At 39.0% G+C, this 19,164-nt stretch overlaps 1 protein-coding gene across 2 annotated transcripts in view; it reads left to right on the top strand.

Annotated features, from left to right (window-relative positions):
- Prkcq (protein kinase C theta) overlaps window positions 1–19,164 on the top strand; it is a 116,199-nt gene that overhangs the window by 40,864 nt on the left and 56,171 nt on the right. The window contains exons 1-7 of one of the 2 annotated variants that reach the window (XM_076872816.1): window positions 3,391–3,568; window positions 3,756–3,882; window positions 7,447–7,646; window positions 11,100–11,160; window positions 16,133–16,295; window positions 17,399–17,430; window positions 17,527–17,612. In XM_076872816.1, the coding sequence (XP_076728931.1) occupies window positions 3,765–3,882; window positions 7,447–7,646; window positions 11,100–11,160; window positions 16,133–16,295; window positions 17,399–17,430; window positions 17,527–17,612 (660 nt within the window). In that variant the 5' untranslated portion in view covers window positions 3,391–3,568; window positions 3,756–3,764. Of the gene's footprint in view, window positions 1–3,390; window positions 3,569–3,755; window positions 3,883–7,446; window positions 7,647–11,099; window positions 11,161–16,132; window positions 16,296–17,398; window positions 17,431–17,526; window positions 17,613–19,164 lie in introns of those variants that run through there. The other variant, XM_076872817.1, reaches the window with a different exon arrangement.

Genomic DNA, 19,164 nt, shown 5'->3' with positions numbered 1-19,164 from the left:
AGGCCAGCAGTAGTAATAGAAGCACTTTCCAAATGAGAAAACAGCCTTGGTGAGGTTAAATAACTCCAGCAGTTGAGTTCATGAGAGCATCGATCTTCGGCTTTTAACAAGCACTGGGATCTTTCCTTTGCTGTTGACTTTCTCTACAACTATCTGTGGCTTAATTTGACCATTGCATATCCTTGCAAGAAAAACAAATGCATGAGATCAAAAGATGATTGCTTTTGAAAATGAACTCCCTTAACAAAAATACATTGAATGTCTACCATGTAATCAGACAGAGGAACCAGCTCCATAGGCACATAGATGATTAATTCATAGTCCCTGTTCTTGGAATCCATAGACTTGGGAACCAGTAAATCTAAGAAGGCGTTCTAGGGAGATTTGATAGTTTAGCCATTGGCATACTCTCTTTCCCCATCCCACAAACAACAGAATAAGTAAGGCACCCACTCGCACTCACTCAGGGGGGGGGGCGGTTTCCATGTACATTGTAGATGAGAACAGGTTTTTACCAAGTCCTCACATGGGACAGCTGAGAGCAGGAGTCACAGGGTCAGAGTAGGAGTCACAGGATTTATCCCATTCAGACTTTAGAAATGGCAACGGCAAGGCCAATAAATATGGTAGATGTTGTCTAGCCATGGGAGCCTGGAGCACCAAGTAAATCTCCCAAGATATGTTAATGGGAAGGAGATGGAGGAGGAGAAGGGAAGAAGGGGTTCAAAGAGAGATCAAGACTGAGCAGGAACTTGAAGAAAGAGGAAGGTGGGGCCAGGGGATGAAGGATGGAGTGAAATGGGAAGACATTCCGGCGGCGGGGGTGTGGGTGCAGTTGTACTAAAGGTCTAGAGCTACGGAAGACCAAAACTGAACACAGAGAGAGGTGGGGTGGAGGGCAGGTCAGCTGCTGCGATACATCAATCACAAGTTGATGCAGAGTTGGGAGATCAAGTAGTTGGTTGTGGAGCAGGAAGGAAAGGGTGAAGTCAAAACAGAGGGCTGGCCTGAGTCATGACACCAGTCATTGAGCTGGCAAAGTAAAAAAAGGAGGAGGTTGAAAGGGAAGATAATGGGTTCCACATAGGGCCAGATAGATATATATGCAGATATACGTGGAGACAACAGGAGAAAATTGGCCATGTCCAGGAAAGAACTGAATGTGTAGTGTACTTTTATTGCTCAGATGAGAGGTACACAGAGGGACTGGGGACCCAGCCCCTGCTTGGATAGAAACAGCCTGGTCAATTCATCATCTTAGGCACACATTTTTTTGTGAAGCAGGAGACTACCACAGATAGAAGGCAAAGATGAGATTAATGAAGTTTGCAGTCCATAAAGGACAGGTTCACAGCCTAATTCCTGAAGCAGGCTATTTCAGCACTTATATTTATGTATATGAGGAAGTTTCCTTTCTATTTTAACACCCAGGGAAATCCCCCCTGTCCTCTACCATCAGTTCTGAGTCTGGAGAAGCAACCCACAAAATTCTTTCATGCTAATTTCAAACTTGTATGTTTATGATACATCTTCCTGGCTCTTGGCATATATATCTACACAAATGTCAATCTGTCTACTAGACGTCAAAACTCATGTCAGACTGTCACTGTGAACAGACTTTTAGAAAGAGACTCCACTTGGCTATCAAATAGAAGCATGCATTTGGTAAATTGTCAAAATGCTTATGGTGAGGAAATAGTTCAGGTAGATTAGGTGAAACACAAGTGATTCCGCATTGCTGCTTAAATAAGAAATCATTGCTATCTAAGCAAGACCTTTGGGAGGAGAGAGTCTCACTACAACTCCATTCCATACTATAACAAAAACCCTGGAAACCTGAGAGAAAAAATATAGGGGTTCTAAACAGGCACTGTTAATTTCAGGGGTATTAATGCAGCCTTAATTTCCTGTAGAGGTTTCTTAGAATCCTGGAGAACTGAGACAGGGACTGGGGACCTGGCCCCTTCTTGTTTAGAAACAAGTTTCTAGTTGTTTAGTTCCATCTATTCCTGAGACAGAGAGTGTTGAGCTGCTATTGCCTGATTAGGAATCCAACCTGGAAATAGATGAGTAACAGGTCACCAGAGGTCAGACTGGTTGCAATTCAGGCTGAATCAACAGTCCCTGCAGACTCAAATCAGAATTAATTACTAACCTTTACTTGTACTAAGAAATCTTTGGAAGTCCGTGCGTGGTTTGTACTCCCATAACTGAGGAGAGTTCTCAGGGTTTTGTGGGGTTTTTTGTTTGTTTTTTTTTTCTGATTAGTAAAGAAACAGAGATTGATCTGGAAGACCCATGTGGCCCAGGGAAAATGAGAATCTCAAAGAAGTCATCTCATTGAACTTTCAGCTGAAAGCCTAGTTCCAAAGGGCATAAGGCCCCCTAAGGACAAGGCCAGAAGATGTCTAGCTGCAATTCAGCAGCATGGTCTAACAGAAAATGTTTCTGAGGTTAAGAACATCCAACAATGATGTTTGCACAAACACCTCCTTTGGCAGTTCTCCAGGATCCTAAGAAAACTCTGCAGGAAATTAAGGCTGCATTAATACCCCTGAAATTAACAGTGCCTGTCTAGAGCCCCTAGATTTGTCTATGAACTCAAAAATTATCCAAACATCAATGCTCCAGAGCGCTGGACATGGTTCGTGGTCTTGCTAGATGAGCTATCAGAGGCTCAGCTTCCAGTTCTGCCACTGACTCTCACTTTTAGGTTCTGATCACTCCATATAGTCTTTTCCTCCATACAAAGGCAGAAGAGGTAGCCAGCATGCCATGCTCACTTTGACTCACTTGGGAAAATTCATGAGGCTGGGATGGTTCAAGAAGAGAGAGGAAGCGAGGGACCAACTTTTTCACTGAATAGCAGGTGACAGTTTCAGGCTAATGGGACCTTGTGGAAAAGCAGGGTGAAAAGAAAAGTGATGAGTTGAAGCCTATGGTCGGAAAAGCAGATGAAGAGGCAAATGAGATTCCTGGAATCTGTAGCCAGCAGGGCAATGATGGTTTTCACCAGAATCTCTATGAGGGTTTTTGGTTTTGTTTTGTTTTTGTTTATTTTATGAAGCACTTTGTTTATCCTTAGACAATAAGACAACTATTTCACAGCGGTCAATGGCTCAGGGTTTAAGCAGTTTGTAATGTTCAAAGGCTTATTTCCTCTGTGTGTGTGTGTGTGTGTGTGTGTGTGTGTGTGTAAGTGAAGAAAGCAGACCTTTTTGAAAACAGAGTAAATAAAGATCAGCTGCTAACTGCCTTGAGCCAATTCCATTACACACAGAAATAGACCCTGTGAGAATTTTGCGGTGTCATATTTAGTGTGACTAAAATAGACTCCCTCTTTATATACTCATTTTCTGATTACTGTGTGTTGTTTCTTGGGCACTGACTTGAATAACGGAAGAAATAAAATGTGGGAGAGCCTTGACTTCAGTCCACAGCCACTAAGCATGACTCGCTAGATTGACTGGCATTCACTCTCTGGTTGTTCTCAGTAGAGGGGTTGGAAGCAGATGTCCAGAAAGCCTCTTCCTATGGCTTCCTATGGCGAGGCAGGCTGTGGTTTGAGGTGAGTCCAGCAACATACTTTGCAGAAAGGTAAATAAAAGCCATTGCTCAGATGGATAGTGGACCCATTTGAGGCTCTGGCTGTCTGTGATAAACTGCTTAAGTGGAAAGGAGACACCAAAAATAAATACATTGTACAGCCCCTGAACAGCATTGTTTTTTGTTTTTGTTTTTTTGTCACTTCCTAGGGAGCAACCATGTCACCATTTCTTCGAATCGGTTTGTCCAACTTCGACTGTGGGTCCTGCCAGTCTTGCCAGGGCGAGGCTGTGAACCCTTACTGTGCGGTGCTGGTCAAGGAGTACGTTGAATCAGGTAAGAGGGACAGGGTGGAGGGTGGAGGTGACTCTGGTGGGGAACCGGGTATGAAGCAAGGCTGTCCAGCACCTTCAGTCAACTGAATTGTACATCTCAGGATGTTATTGCCCAGAGAAGCCAAATGCTTTCACAAGGACACATGCTTAGAGATGGACTCTGAGCCAGAACTGGTGACCTACTGGTGGCTCTATTTCACCATACTATTTTTTTTTCCACATAAACATGGTTAAGGAGAAAGTTGGGTTGAGGAGACTCTTGGGAAAGAATCTAGTGAGAATCTAGTGAGAGCTGGAATAGATATGTATAACCTATATTGATCAGCTTTGATGATAATGCCTTAAATGATTTAAAATAGATTAAAACTCCCTAATCTAAGTTGATCTTGCAATCAACTCTAAAGACTGTTTGCTGCTTTTTTGCCTAAGCTTAGAGGAAGGTTAGGAGAATCATTAGTGCTTAGAATCCACATTATGGTATTTTGTACTTAATTAGTTCTTTATGTGAATTGAAGAATAGTCATGTTTTGTCAAAGGTGAATGTTTACAATCAGTTCATGGTGAGGGTGCAAAGCGTGCCAGCCACCCAAGATTCCTTCTTTGTGATTAGACCTTTGCTCAAACGATCCTGTTGTGTAGGGACCCCAGTGTTGTATATTGTGAACTGTATTTATTGTGTATCAATCCCTGCCTCTGCATTTTAGGCTTCCTATGGTCTTTACAAAGGAAAGAAGGGAGGAAGTTTATATATCTCAAGAGCATTCCAGGACCTCTACTTTATCCTGTCTCCCTGTATCTAGACTTTGAAAAGAAAGCACGCAGATTTGCAGTAACGATGGAAGGTAGACAAGAAACAAAAATATAACATGGAGTATTAATGATAGGTGCTCTGAAGAAAATTAAGCAGGGTCAAGGGGAGAGAGAGGGAAGGGGACAGAGAGAGGTGTGTTATTTTATGTAACAACATCCTAAAAAGGCCTGTTTGGATGGCATCTGCAGGTGCAAGGTCAACCTGACCCAGACTTTGGGCACCTGCAGCTGGACGCCACAGCTCAGAATTCTGGGGCTCCATATCTGACCATGCTGGCTCCCCTCCCCCACCACAGGCTTTCCCCTATCCAGCTCACTTGGTCCCTCCAGCCACTCTGAGTACATCAAAGCTGCAGAGATGGTCTGAATCATCTCGCTTTCCCTGCTGCCCAGAGTTCTCTCCTGTTTAGTTAAAAGCGAGAATGCCACTTGCTCCCAACCTAAAACCTTTCAAATGTCACAGACATCTTTGAAGTGTAAAATGTCTGAGTTTTTCAAAGGCGCTTTTGACTTAATGGGTCTCCTAGATCCAGTTCTCTTTACAACCTCAGGTCTCACTGACATTTGCCTCCTGGGAGCTGAATTCTTCCCCCCTCCTTCTTTTGGCTTTGCCTTTGAACTTGGTCTAATCAACCATGTGGATCAAAAGACCTTGTCAGAAAAAGAATATACAGTTGTCTTCCCGCCCCCAACCCCAAAAGATTAGCCTGTGGAGTTTGGAGAACTTTGGAGATTTTTGGTTTGGGTTTTGGTTGTGTTTTGAAGAGAAACTGCTCTGAATGTTATTAAAGTATTTCTCCCATAGAATTTAAACACGTTCCAATCTTTGGGGCCTGAGCCTGGGTTTTTGTGATGAGTCCATGGAATAGGGACAAACAGTCCACCACACAATGAGACTCTGAAAATGAAAATGGCAACACTCGCTTTGCATAGGCACAATCCTGGTTCTAGTCCTCTTTGTAGGACATCACAAACCCAGTAAATGAACACATTTTTAAAAATGGCTTGCCTTGGGGACGTTTGCCCTTCTTCTTTTTTTTTTTAAAGAGAGAGTGAGAGAGGGGGAGAGAGAGAGTTTTTTTTTTTTTAATATTTATTTTTTAGTTATCGGCGGACACAACATCTTTGTATGTGGTGCTGAGGACCGAACCTGGGCCGCACGCATGCCAGGCGAGCGCGCTACCGCTTGAGCCACATCCCCAGCCCGACGTTTGCCCTTCTTTTGGAATGGATAATGATTATAATTGAAAAGAATTCTTTGATGGGAAGGTTGTAAATCTGTGGAAGTCAATTGCTACTATGGTCATTAATATCTCTGCTCATTTCTAAACAACCCAACCTACAGTTAATTTTTTTTAACTAAGTCATAAATGTCTTCCCTTCCTATTCCTTCTTTAGCAGTGTCATAGTTTATATCTCTACTAATCAAGTTTATCTGAAATTTGAAGTTTCAGCTTATTCAGCTCCTAGAATACTCTCAAAAATAAATATTAATTTAACAAATGCTAAGTGTCTGTTCTGTTTAGCCTTGTGCCTGGTAGAGAAGAGGCCATTAGGAGTTAAATCTGCTTTGTGTCCTTGTAGAAATTTTTTTTTCACTTTATCAATATCTCTGAATTGCTAAATATGCCACTTAATGTATTTATTATCACAAGAAACTAACACTCTAATTCGGCTTCAGTTTTCTGCTTTGAAAATGATTAAGGAGTAAATATTAGAGGAGATCTTCTGTGAATGAAAGCTATGTCAAAACGGCTTCAGGGGAAGTTTCCTGGAAAGGGGTCGTCTGGACTGTGGCTCTTGCTCCTTACCGTGACGAGGACATCCTCCCATCTACCTTCCTCACTCACACATCCACAGTCTTCCTTGCAGACTCCATGGACCAAGTCTACCACCTCTCTGGGGTGCCTGTCAGGTTTTACTTAGGGTATATAGTGAATGAAAAATGCACTTTCATTCAAGAATTAGAGAAGGGGCCGCCAGGAACAGTGGCTCATGCCTGTAATCCCAGTGGCTTCAGAGGCTGAGACAGGAGGATCTCAAGTTCAAAACTGGCCTCAGCAACTTAACAAGGCCCTAAACAGTTTAGCAAGACCCTGTCTCTAAATAAAAAATAAAAAGGACTAGGGATGTGATTCAGTGGTTAAATACCCCTGGGTTCAATCCCTGGTACCAAAAAAAAAAAAAAAAACATAAAAAGAATTAGAGAAGGAAATAATGTCTCATTATGTCTCTAGGGCTATTGTCTTGGTGCATTTATATCAAATGGAAAATTTTAAATATTCTTTCCAAGGAGTGCTCATTAGAAACTTAAATTATGGCACTGTCTCTCTCAGATGGACATAGCAAATTTGTATTGACTATTTTTTATAAGAAGTCAGAGAAATTAATCAATCATATGATGAAGTCTTCATGGGTTAACAAAGGAGGGTCTCAAAAGGGATACAACTTTTTGAATACTTATTTTCTCAGATTTTCACTCACAAAGTGAAGCAACAAACTGCTGAAAGGAACATTTCCAGTCCAAGGCATGAACTACATTGGACTTTGAAGACTAATGTGTTGGTATAACCTTGCATCTAGACTATGGAACTTGTCTCATTCTGCCCTAGATTGTTCTGATTATGTGATGTTTTTGTCTTCACAACAGAATCACATATCCCAGGGAGTAGAGGGAAGGATGTCACTGTGGACTTGAATTATTCTCCTAAGCTGTTCAAAGGAACAATAAGAACATATCTTTTTTTTCCCCTAGAAAATGGGCAGATGTACATCCAGAAAAAGCCAACCATGTACCCCCCGTGGGACAGCACTTTTGATGCTCACATCAACAAGGGAAGAGTAATGCAGATCATTGTAAAAGGCAAAAATGTGGACCTTATATCTGAAACCACCGTAGAGCTATACTCCCTGGCCGAGAGATGCAGGAAGAACAATGGGAAGACGGAAATATGGGTAAATGTCGGAGCCATGAGCTTCATTTAAAGTATACACCCATCATGTTAGCTGATGACTAACTCAAAATTTCTCCGTCATCCTAAAGGTAGGATTACACTGGTCTTAGGTAAACAGATTCCCTACCACTTACTCATTGGTGATAATTCATGACAGACTATAGAACATATTGATGTATTCAAATCTTTGCATAAGATGAAGATGGTCTCTTAAGCTATGAAAAACTCTTATGGATTTGTAACTGTTAGGGCAAGCATGGGAATATCACAAAGTCCCCTTAATTTGGAAATCTAACTGTTGCTTGTCAAGATATCTGAATTTGAGTAGATAGAACAAAGTGTTTGGTCTCCTCTATCCATGTTTTGCAGATCTTGTAAAATTTTTTCAGCCATCATGAAGTCACTTAAACTTACTTTGTACAAAGAAGTGCATTATACACAATTCATATCAACACACCAAGTTTTGGAAAACCTAGGTTATAACTGGCTAGCAAATTTTTAGAATTGTTAAAAAGTAAAAGTAAAATATGTAAAAGTATAAAAAAATATGCACAAGCAGTGAACTGAAAAATTCTCCATCGTGTACAATGAATCAAAGAGCTTTCTACTGTCATGTATAACTGATTAGAACTAATGAATAAATAAATAAACAAACCTAATGCATAAACATTTCTAATGAAAATTTCTGGAGCACAAAATGAAATAAAATATATCATTTAAAAACTGCTTTTGGGTGATCCAAAACCCCAGAAAATGTTTTCAAACATATTTTTTTTATTTATGCCAAAGGAGAGACTCTTGCTTTTCTGCTTCTTGCTATTTCTAAGATTTTAGAAACCCACCCAAAAGGTTTTCAGGTCACAGGTTTCAAATGGGAATGATACAAGCCTAAAACTACATTTTTGTATCAGTTCTGTATTTTCTTTTTTTTTTTAATCTCGAACAAACAAACAAAAACATAACTTTTAAGGAAAGCATATAAATCTGTGCTTTTGCCACTAAAGTAATCAAGTTTATGCCAAGACTTTCTTTAAAGGTCCCGATGCTTAGACATATTTAGGTAATGTAGTTCAGCAGCATCTATTGAGTGTTTCTGCATTCAGCTTGGAGAAAGGGATCATGGAACAAAAAGCATCCTGGGGTACCTGCTTAGGCAAGCAAGAAAAGGTTGAATTCAGATGTTTGTCCTAGTGTTAAGGAGTTTACCCAAACCAGGTAAGTGAGATGTGGGTCTCCAGTTTGATCTGAAACACAGGAACTTTGACATGACCAGGAGAAAGAAGAGAGAAGCTACCAAACCCTCCCGTAGTCCCCTTCCATTTTCTACTTTCTACCTAATTATCTTTCAAGGTAAGAATTGCCAACTTTCAAATTCTTAAACATTCTATTCCAGAATCTTTCTCAATGAATGGAAGGATAAAGAGGGGTTTCCTTCCCCCTTTTATTAATTAGGCTGCACTTATATGAAGTTTGCCTTTCTATTTCTCTCCAAGTTATATTTTTTGTTGTTGTTGTTTTGGTTTTTTTTTTTTTTTTTTTTTTTTTTTTGCTGATTTTCTTCTTATTTATTTCCCTTATAGTCAAGGACTATTGGACACAAGCATATGGTGTCATTAAGGTCCTCATTTAACCAACTTGCAAACCTTTTCCTTTTTTAAGCTTTGCCCCCTCCGTCCCTCCCCCCTCCCCATTATTTCTTAGTCTTCTTTTATTTTTAAGGGCCAACAGATTGTTTTGAACTTACATTTTCCCTTGTTTCTCTTGTGAGCTGCTTTCTTAAAATTTCTCTACTGAAAAACATTTTTTTTTTTCAAATTTAGCCTTCATCTCCCTAGATGCTATTGTGTTTCTAAAAGCACAATGACAGTTGCCTTCTACTTTCCCAAGGCTGCAACCCTGTGCAAGGTCACTTCCCATTCCCTCCCCAAGACATGATAAAATATGGCTTTCTATATGTATTGCTTTTCCAGTAGCTGCCTGACTGGATTTCCTCCATCAATACTACTTCCTGAATGTTGATAATGCTGTGGTCACCTCATTCTGACTTTCACCACTTCCTTTGGGTGGGCTTCTCATTCCTTGCTCTTCTCCATTTAACTTCTTATTCCACAAACCACAGAGCAATGGTGTGTCTACTTGATGTCCAAAATACCTCTCTCTTTATTAATCTGTTTAAGCTTGCATGAGAATTTATAGTTAGCTGAGTAGTGCAAGCTTTGTCTTATCATAAAACTCTAATAGTAGTAATGCTGTGATACAGAAATTGTTGTTATGTCCATTTTCCAGAGATCTTTAAGGCATAGTGACTTATACAAGGTCATGCGGCCCAGAAATTATTTAGCAAAGATTCAGATTTGACCCTAGTTTCAACAGGACGTTTCTTGCTATTTCTCACTTATTCTAGTTAATCCATGGATGTGATGATCAATAACAACCTCTGATTCATCATCTTTCTTATTCTTTTTAGTCTACTAATGGCATAGTATGATGGTTTAATATGTTTGTAATAGTACTTATGTTGTCAGATTCATCCCTTTTTTCCTCCTGTATGTGCCCACATTACATAAGATCCTTTATAAAATGGTACATATATATTATATGTGTACATGTTGCATATATTGCATACATTAATTATATTGGTATGTACTTATGTGTATAAATTATATCTACATGTAATATATAAGAAATATTTTAACTAGATTGGTATAGGAAATGATCATTATATTATTATATACATATATTATACATATACTATATATAATTCAGTTTAAAATATATATACATCATATATGTACATATCCAGTATAATACATATATCCACTATGCAATACTTGATTCTGTACTAAAGGAAATACATATCTATGTATATATATATAATATATTATAATCCCTTCCCATAATAATCTGATTAAAATTTCCTTTAGTGCAGAATCCAAGGAAGCAGTTTCTACTCTGTCAAAGAGGAAAGCTGCTGCCACTGAATACACTGGTTAACCTAGATGTGCATCCCAGGTAAAGGGAAGGGGGTTTACAGGAATTAACTTTCCCCCAAAAGACCTACTTCCCCCCAAGAGAGCTAGAACTAGTATCTGAGGCGCTTTTGTCATGATTAAGACCCACATGTGCCCTCTTGCAGTTCTTTCAATGAACAACATCACAAGGCAAGAAAACCAAATAGAATCTGTTTTAGAATTTTGTTTCTTTTTTATGTAAATTTCTCTCTCTAATGAGCAATGATATCTAGTAAGTAATGCATCTCCAAGGGGAGGTGTTAGGATAAAGGCAAGAGCTATCCCCTCTTCTGATGATATCAAGAAGGAGTAATGTGAGAAAAACCATGTTTGCTTCTACACTGGGAATCTCCTGCCATCACCCAAGTAGCCAGTTATGATGTCATTGAGCTCAGGGCTGGCTTCACATTTCTGACTGATGTTTCTCTCCTTCTCTCAACCAGTTAGAGCTGAAACCTCAAGGACGAATGCTAATGAATGCAAGATACTTTCTGGAAATGAGTGGCAAGTGACATTTCTTCTTCCTGTGTGGGGGTGAGGAGGGCATGGCTTTCTTCAAGTATAACTTATTTTACTTTTGCAATGATCATAGAAAAGAATGAGGAGGAAAAGGAAGCATAAGGAATTTTAGTAAAATTTCCAGTGGTGCTCAGGCATGAACTGAAAACAACTATCCAGACCAGATAAACATAGAATAAATACAAAAATAAGTATCATATGAATATAAAACATTTACAGCATTTTTACATTATATGAATTCATATGCCTAGTGCTTTCATAATCTATCTTTATTTAAGTTTAGAGATTTAATGTAAGTATAAATGGCTGTCTTTATGTGTTGCTATGGGTGGATATAATGTTTGTATATGATAGTGTTCTACAAAAAGCTATTACAGTAGAATACAAAATAAGAAACCAATAATATTTTCCATAAAACTAGTGGTAAAATGCTAATGCTTAAAGTTAGTCACCTCGCATTCTTTTAGGAACAAGGAAGGGTAAAAAGGGAAAATAATGCATTGCAAAAGAGTTTCAGTTTCATGTCACACACAGTCTTTGATCACAGAGGTTAAATATACAAGCACAGACTGCTAGGTACCAGTAACAGCCTGTCTGTGCTACTTAAATGAATCAAATGCTATTCTTCATGAAATCCCAAACCTTGGAATGAACTGGGAACTTACTGATGATAAACTGATTTTGTATATTTCATTAATTAGTCTTAACTACAGATTGAGTATTCCTTATCCAAAATGATTGAGACCAGAAGTGTTTCAAGTTTGGGATTATTATGGATTTTGAGATATTTGCATATCTGAAATGAGATATCTCAAGGATGGAAACACAAGTCTAAACAGGAAATTCTTTTATGCCTCATATAAAATTTACACACATAGCCTGGAGGTTATTTTATATAATCTTTTTAATAATATTGTGCATGATACAGTTTCATAGAGTGGAATTTTCCACATGGTCCATCTTATCAACGATCAAAAAGTTTCAGGTTTTGAAATATTTTGGATTTTATATTTTTGGATTAGAAATTCTCAGCCTGTACCAATAAAAAATAAGTTTTAGTTCAAAGATTTATAGTACCTTTTCCTAATACATACAATTCTTTATATGTCCAGACTCAAAAAAAAAATACATTGGAAAGAACAATACTACAAGTCAATCGGGGTAAATTTGAATAGCCACTGGGTATTTGATGATATCGAGACATGGTTATTATGGTTTTATCTTCCTTTTTTATAGTTACATGCTGAAATGCTATAGATTTATTTCAAAATAACCCATTGCACAGGTAGGGAGATGGACAGGGATCTGTTGAAAGAGAGTGGCCCTGAATTGATCACTGTTGAAGCTGGAGAATTGAAAACCACCTATAGAAGTTATTGTGCATAATATGAAATTCTCTACAATAAAGTTTCTTTTAAAAAGAAATTTAAAAACTACTGAGGAGGAAAAACTTTTCTCCCCACCACCCACCCCAGCCCCTCGGACTCTAAAGATATAGAGTGAATGTAATGACACTGTTTTTGAGTTGGCTAAATGAGATAGAGTGATCATGGTGTACCTGAATGACTATTTGCATAATAAGTGAAAGTACAGAAATAAATACCAATAACATTTAATTCCTTGAATAGAAGAAAGTCTACACTTCCCCCTCAAAAAAAGAGCCCAGTGTAAAGTGGAAAAAAGTCTTCCATTGGACTGAAAGTAATTTTGGTAAATAATTTACAGATTCCTGCTTGGAGATGCAATTGCATGAACATTCCTCCTGTTATTACAGAACTTCAGTGTTCTATTAGAATGAAAGAAGCAAATTCAGGTGGGGCAAAAACAACAAAATATTTTATGAACAATAATCACACAAACCCAGGAACATTTTTTTAAGAATAAGATTTGATAATATTTAAATTTTTTTGTATCTAGGCTCAAATTGATACACTATCTCCAAATTTTTTGTTTACCAGAAAAGTATAATTTTTAACAACCAATATTATAGAATTACTAATTAGATAATCCCTTGTTAATAACAAGATAAAACATATACGATGTCATTCTCTTTTAAGAATGTTTGTTTTTATGTCTAAGAAATAGTTTCCTGCATTGGGATGTAGCTCGGAGGAGTGGGCTTGCCTAGCATGAGCAAGCCCTAGGTTCAATCCCCAGTACCAAAACTAAGATAAAATAAGTATAAAGAAAGAGTTTTCTAAAGAATTCAGATGTTACACTCAGGAAATGTAAACCCAGATTAGAAAAGTGGTGCAGATTAAGCCATTATATAATTATATCCCAAATTGTTTAAGTACAGATTAACCAAGAGATCAGTATGGTTGCCTTCTTTCCGGAAAGTTCTGAAGAATTAGGAAGAAGCAGAATTGAGATTTTTCAAAGAAGGAAGAAATCCTTCTATGAGGGAAAAAAAAGTGAAGATTTGAGCAAAATATGACATGGATAGGGAGGTTGGAAGAAACCAGCCTTGGTAGACAAGTTGGCCTTTCCAAAATCAGCAGGAAGTCTCAGCCCTGAGGTTGGTGGGTTTGAGAGAGCAGTGCATAGATTGAGCCATGCTCAATGGGAAGAGTATACTTTCTCTTTTTTAAAGAATTAAACATTTGGGGCCTATAAAATTTTCCTCATGCTTTGGAAAAGTGGTAAGCATCCAGTCTAGGGGTTTGGCTATAGATAGAAAATAAAAAAGTCGAAAAGAATAAAAGATAGCAGCAAGATTTCATGGCAGTGTCGATGAAAGGGACTATTGTAGGCACAGAATTTTGTTGCTTGATAATTATTTTAAAATGAAAGTTGAATGAAGAGAAAATGTTGAAGATATTTCTTAAAGTAGCTAGACTGGGAAAATGATGATAGGACTGGTGAAGACTGGGGTACAGGAGGAAAAGGCAAACAAGTTGGGGATAAAGAACTTAGACATTTAAGATAATGCTTCATCTCTCCACACAGACCATTCCAGTCTTGCGTTTTAAAAATCTCTCTTTTTTTAATTTCTAAACTAGAATCACTTTTTCTCTACTTTAACTCAGTGACCCTTAGTTTAATCTCTCATTCACTAAGCCTAACTTATTCTCATCCTAGTTTCAAATAAAATAACCCACATTACCTAGCCTTAAAGTATTAGGCAAAATATTATGACCCATCTGCAGAACTATTTAGAGGAGCATCTGGAATTCTCTGTGTCTAGGAATTGAGGGTTGCCATAAAACAGACCTGTGAACCACTGTAGGGAAGATGTGAGTCCTAAAATGTGTTTTGAGACTTGGCTGGATTCCTGGAGAAGGCCTCCACCTACATAGCCCTCCGTCTACCAAGAGTTTTCTGGCCCAAACACTGTTAGAATGGGACTTGGCAGGGATATTGAAGTGCATTGTCAGGTCTCTGTCACTGCTGAGCCAGAATGGAAGTACTTTAGTTTCCACATTGTTAACTCTGTATACTTTTGAAATATTATGAACCCCTTATTCTCACTAATTTTCAATTTGTGCACATATACAAATAGAATAAATAAAGTAAATGATCCCAAATCCTCAAGCTATTATAAAATTATGATTCTAGGCATTATAATCATTCATTTTGTGATGCTTATTTTAGTGATGGTATGTTTTTGCTATTTCTTTACTGCTAACCCTGTCATTCTCTCTCACCTGCTGGAGTGTTCCCTGTGCTCTTTAACCACCACTGCCATTTGGTGTTCTTTGGTCTCCTGAGCTTTCAGCAGGGACATACTGTATTCTCAGAATCCTACCATTTTAGAGCACTTCAGCCTTTGGGAAGATGTCACCTGGCAAGGGACACTGTAGACAGTGACTACACAAAGCAACTTCACCAATATCCATGAGCTCAGGATGAACTGAATATATAAGAATTTGATGGCTTGCTGTAGATAACCAGCTAATACACAGGATCACCAAAACATTTTTAAAAAATCACATTCATTAATTTTCTGGCCTTTGCCACATTGACCACTGTAGACATAACTAGCTTATCAGATCAGAGTGGCCATTAGGAACTAGAACATAAACACCCTCCAAAAGTTATTTTGTCCTCACACAAAAGGCTGAACAGCTCCCTTTGGTCTATTGTAACCTTGGTATTTGTCCGATATTTGTCAATCTCTGTGACCAGAATATGTGGCAAGAACAACTTAGGGAAAGAAAAGTGTATTTGGGCTCTCAATTTCAGGGGCTCAGTTCATGGCTGAACAGCTCCCTAGCTTTGGGCCCAAAGGAAGGCAAAACATCATGGCGGAAGGGTGTGGTAGAGGAAAGCTGTTCAACTAGTGGCAGCCAGCAAGTGGGGACAGGAGAGAGAGAGAGAGAGAGAGAGAGAGAGAGAGAGAGAGAGAATGAAGAGCCAAGGACAAGATATAGTTTGAGGACATACCTCAGTGACATACCTCCTCCAGCCACTCTGCGCCTGCCTAGTCCATTCAAATGGATTAATCCACCGATTAGGTTCCAATTTTTATAATCTAATCCTTTCACCTCTGAACATTCCCTCACTAATACATGAGCTTTTCAGGGGACAATTAATATCCAAAGCATAACACCTTGTCTATAAACAGGTGTGATGTATCCTGGCCTTTCAGAAATGCTGCCCCCAAGTTCTGTCAGTAACCCCATAGTTCTTCAGAATTATAGACAGACTTGAAAGTTCCAGTTTCTTGTTTTAAAAAATGAAAGATAGCTCAACACAATCAAAGAGCAGTGAAGGACAGAGCCTGCTTTCCAACTTCACTGTGATCCTCCAATAACTCACGGGGTGATGTTTCTGTATTATAGAAAGCGGGAAGAAAGCCTAGTATCTAACCTGCCTTAATAAGTACCTGGGGTTTTATTAGTAAAGGTGTCCATGTTTGTCCACTTCTGTTCCTCACCCAGTTCCCGCCCTCCCCACCTACCTATGCCCTTCATAGAGCAAAAATTTCACTTTGTCCCCTCTTCTCTCTCTACAGACACAAAAGACATGAGTGAATTTGAGGCCGAAGGCTTCTTTGCTCTGCATCACCGCCGAGGAGCCATCAAACAGGCCAAAGTCCACCATGTCAAGTGCCACGAATTCATTGCCACCTTTTTCCCACAACCCACGTTTTGCTCTGTCTGCCACGAATTTGTCTGGTAGCGTAACCCCACATTTAATTCCAAGCTTTACATTCTGTTGCATCCTCTGAATCCACCAGGCTTGTTGTGCCTGCTTTGCTATAGGGGCATGAGTGGGAGCAAGTCCTGAATGAGAGCCGCTGGGGATCCTGCCGAGCAAGGGCCACTCGGGCAAAAGTCCCTAGTTTCTGACTGAATGGGAGGCTTCTGGGGGAAAGAAAGAAGGAACCGAAGAGGGTGGTATCTTTGTTGTGAGCAGTTTTCCAGCTTGACAAACCTCTGCTACTTCAACAGCCCAGAGCCACTGGTGCTGTCTGCAACAGGCAGTTCTTTCCCATGGCAACGAATGCCGTGACTGCTTATGTGGCTCTTGGGTGTCTTAACAGCCTCAGAGAACAGTTTAAGCCCCAGTAACCACATGGGAAAGGCTACGGTAGAGTGGAAACTTGACTCCTATCTGTGTTCTCAGCATCTGTGCCTATTAAGGGATGCTCTTCCCTTCGGGCTACTGCAGAATCTGTTAATGCACAAGTCCTGCTTAACTGGGGCACCCAAAGGTCAAACAGATTGGGGCAGATTTTCAGGAGCCTGTTTTCCTCTAATCACTTGAACTTCCTTCCTTGCTGATAATGAGTGCTACTCAGGAACCAGCCTTAATGTCAAGTTTTGTTAGCTGCCTATATTCTCAGACACTCAGAAAGAGGAAATAAAATGTGTTACAGCTGTCTTTGTTCATCTACATACAAACAAAAACAGCAGATGAGTGAAGCAATAAGTAAGGTGAGATAATGACTTTAAGTATAAGACATAGAAATTGGCTACTAGGATCCTGTGATGCATTTTGATCAAGCATAGTAATCTCCACATTTGCTTGTAAGATACAAAAATGAAGGAAATTACCTGTTCCTTTTTTTTCATTGAATTATCAAACTTTTAACAAAGCAACTTAAAATTAAAAAAAAAAAAAAAATCACTCTTGGCAAATGGTTCACCAGGGCTACAAATCAGAGAAAATGCTCTATGACCTTGGGAAACCATGTACTCTCATTGGCCTCTGAAATGTTTCTGATGCTGATATTGATGAGAACATCCAAATAAGTCAGTCGTGTGCTTTATTACAGGGGTCTGAACAAACAGGGCTACCAGTGTCGACGTAAGTAAGAAAGATTTCTCTTGTATTGTCGCTGTTCATTTTATTGAATTGCTCTTTAACATTTGAAAATATTATGCTGTGATTATTTATTTTCAGAATGTAATGCAGCAATTCACAAGAAGTGCATCGATAAAGTAATAGCTAAGTGCACAGGATCAGCTATCAATAGCCGAGAAACCATGGTATGTACGTCTGACACATCATGATTTTATCCTGACACTAAATTTTACAGCCTGCTAATTCTTTTTGATAATTCCTAAACTTGAATCCTTAAGCCTAGCAATGAACATCAATCTCTCTAAAACATTTTCCTCTTCAATAATGAGATTTTTTACGGAGTTACCAAAACTAGGAAAGAACAGGAAAAACATAATAAGAATTTTAATTTCCAGAAAAAAAATTAATAAAATGTGTGCCCCAAAGCATAGTTTTAATTATGAAAAAACAACCCTTCTGGCATCTATAGCTAGAAGTGACAGTTTAAATAAAGACAAATGATTATAAAATATAGACATATGCTTAGCAAGAGATAGTAAGAGAAGGACAGTTATGATGAGAAATAAATATTTCTTTCAGAATAAACTTTGAGGTATGGTCTGAAGACAAGTTAGATATTTATATCATGGAGAAGGAAACCTGAGTTAGAAAGTTAAATAGCCTATTTTTATGAAATATGCTGACTTTCTTCATCTACTCCATTCTTCTTCATTCATTGCTTATTGAATATCTCATATGTGGAAGGTATTACGCTATGTATGATGTACAGCATAGCCATGGTGCTGCCCTTAGGGACTTCCTGCAAAATTGGAGAAACAAATAATAAATGAGCTATCCTAGTTTCCATTTATGTTAAGTGCTATGGAGATAGCAAACAAGATACATGGATGGAAAGCAACTAGGAGGCCCGCTTGGACTGAGTGCTCAGTAAACTCCCCCAGAGAGGGAATATCTAAACTGAGAGCTGATAGGAGCCCACTGTATGAACAGCAGGAGGAAAGCTCCAGACAGACTGGTTGATCCTGCAGAGGAAGGGTCCAGCATATTCTAGAAACTGAAATGAAATCAGTCAGTACGGCTAGAGTTGCAGAGAGAATGGAATACAAAGTTGGGGGACTTGGAAGGACCTAGCATGTGGGGCTTCTTTGGACTCTGGACAAGTGATTGACTGTCATGTGACATGCCCTAGGAGTCCATGTTGTGAAGCACAGGAGAGATATGTGTTGGGATATGAAGGTCAGACCAGAGGAGATTGGATGAGTCACACTGTGTGGAGGTGGGAAGTTGCACCAGCATGGTGACCACAAAGATAGAGGAAAAGTGAGAAGAGTATTAGGTGATTATATGGAGATAATAGAAATGCTGTATTTGCCCAAGGAGTGGGTGAAGGATACAAGCATGGTGCCCGAGGTCTGGCTTCTGCCTTGAGGTGGAGCAATAGAACCATGGCCGTGTGGATAAGAACCAAAGGAGCAATAGAGAAGAGTAATGAATATTTCCATTTTGGACACAGTGCATCAGAGGTTCCTGTGGACATCTAGGTGGAAATATCAGATGGGCTTTTTTTATTATCTTGGGATTCACATGAGTCCAACTCCCTAAGTCTGTGAGTGACTATCACATCAGCAGGATGTAAAGCTGCCTAAGAGATCACCTAGTGAGGGAATAGAGAGAAGAGGGCTCTGCAAAGGAATTTAGGTATTGATAGAGATATTTAGATAGACAGAGAGAGAGAGA

Source organism: Callospermophilus lateralis, chromosome 13 (assembly GCF_048772815.1).
Source record: "Callospermophilus lateralis isolate mCalLat2 chromosome 13, mCalLat2.hap1, whole genome shotgun sequence".
NCBI classification, from domain to species: Eukaryota; Metazoa; Chordata; class Mammalia; order Rodentia; family Sciuridae; genus Callospermophilus; species Callospermophilus lateralis.
The sequence above is the reverse complement of the archived record's forward strand: the minus strand, read 5'-3'. Positions and strand labels throughout refer to the sequence as shown.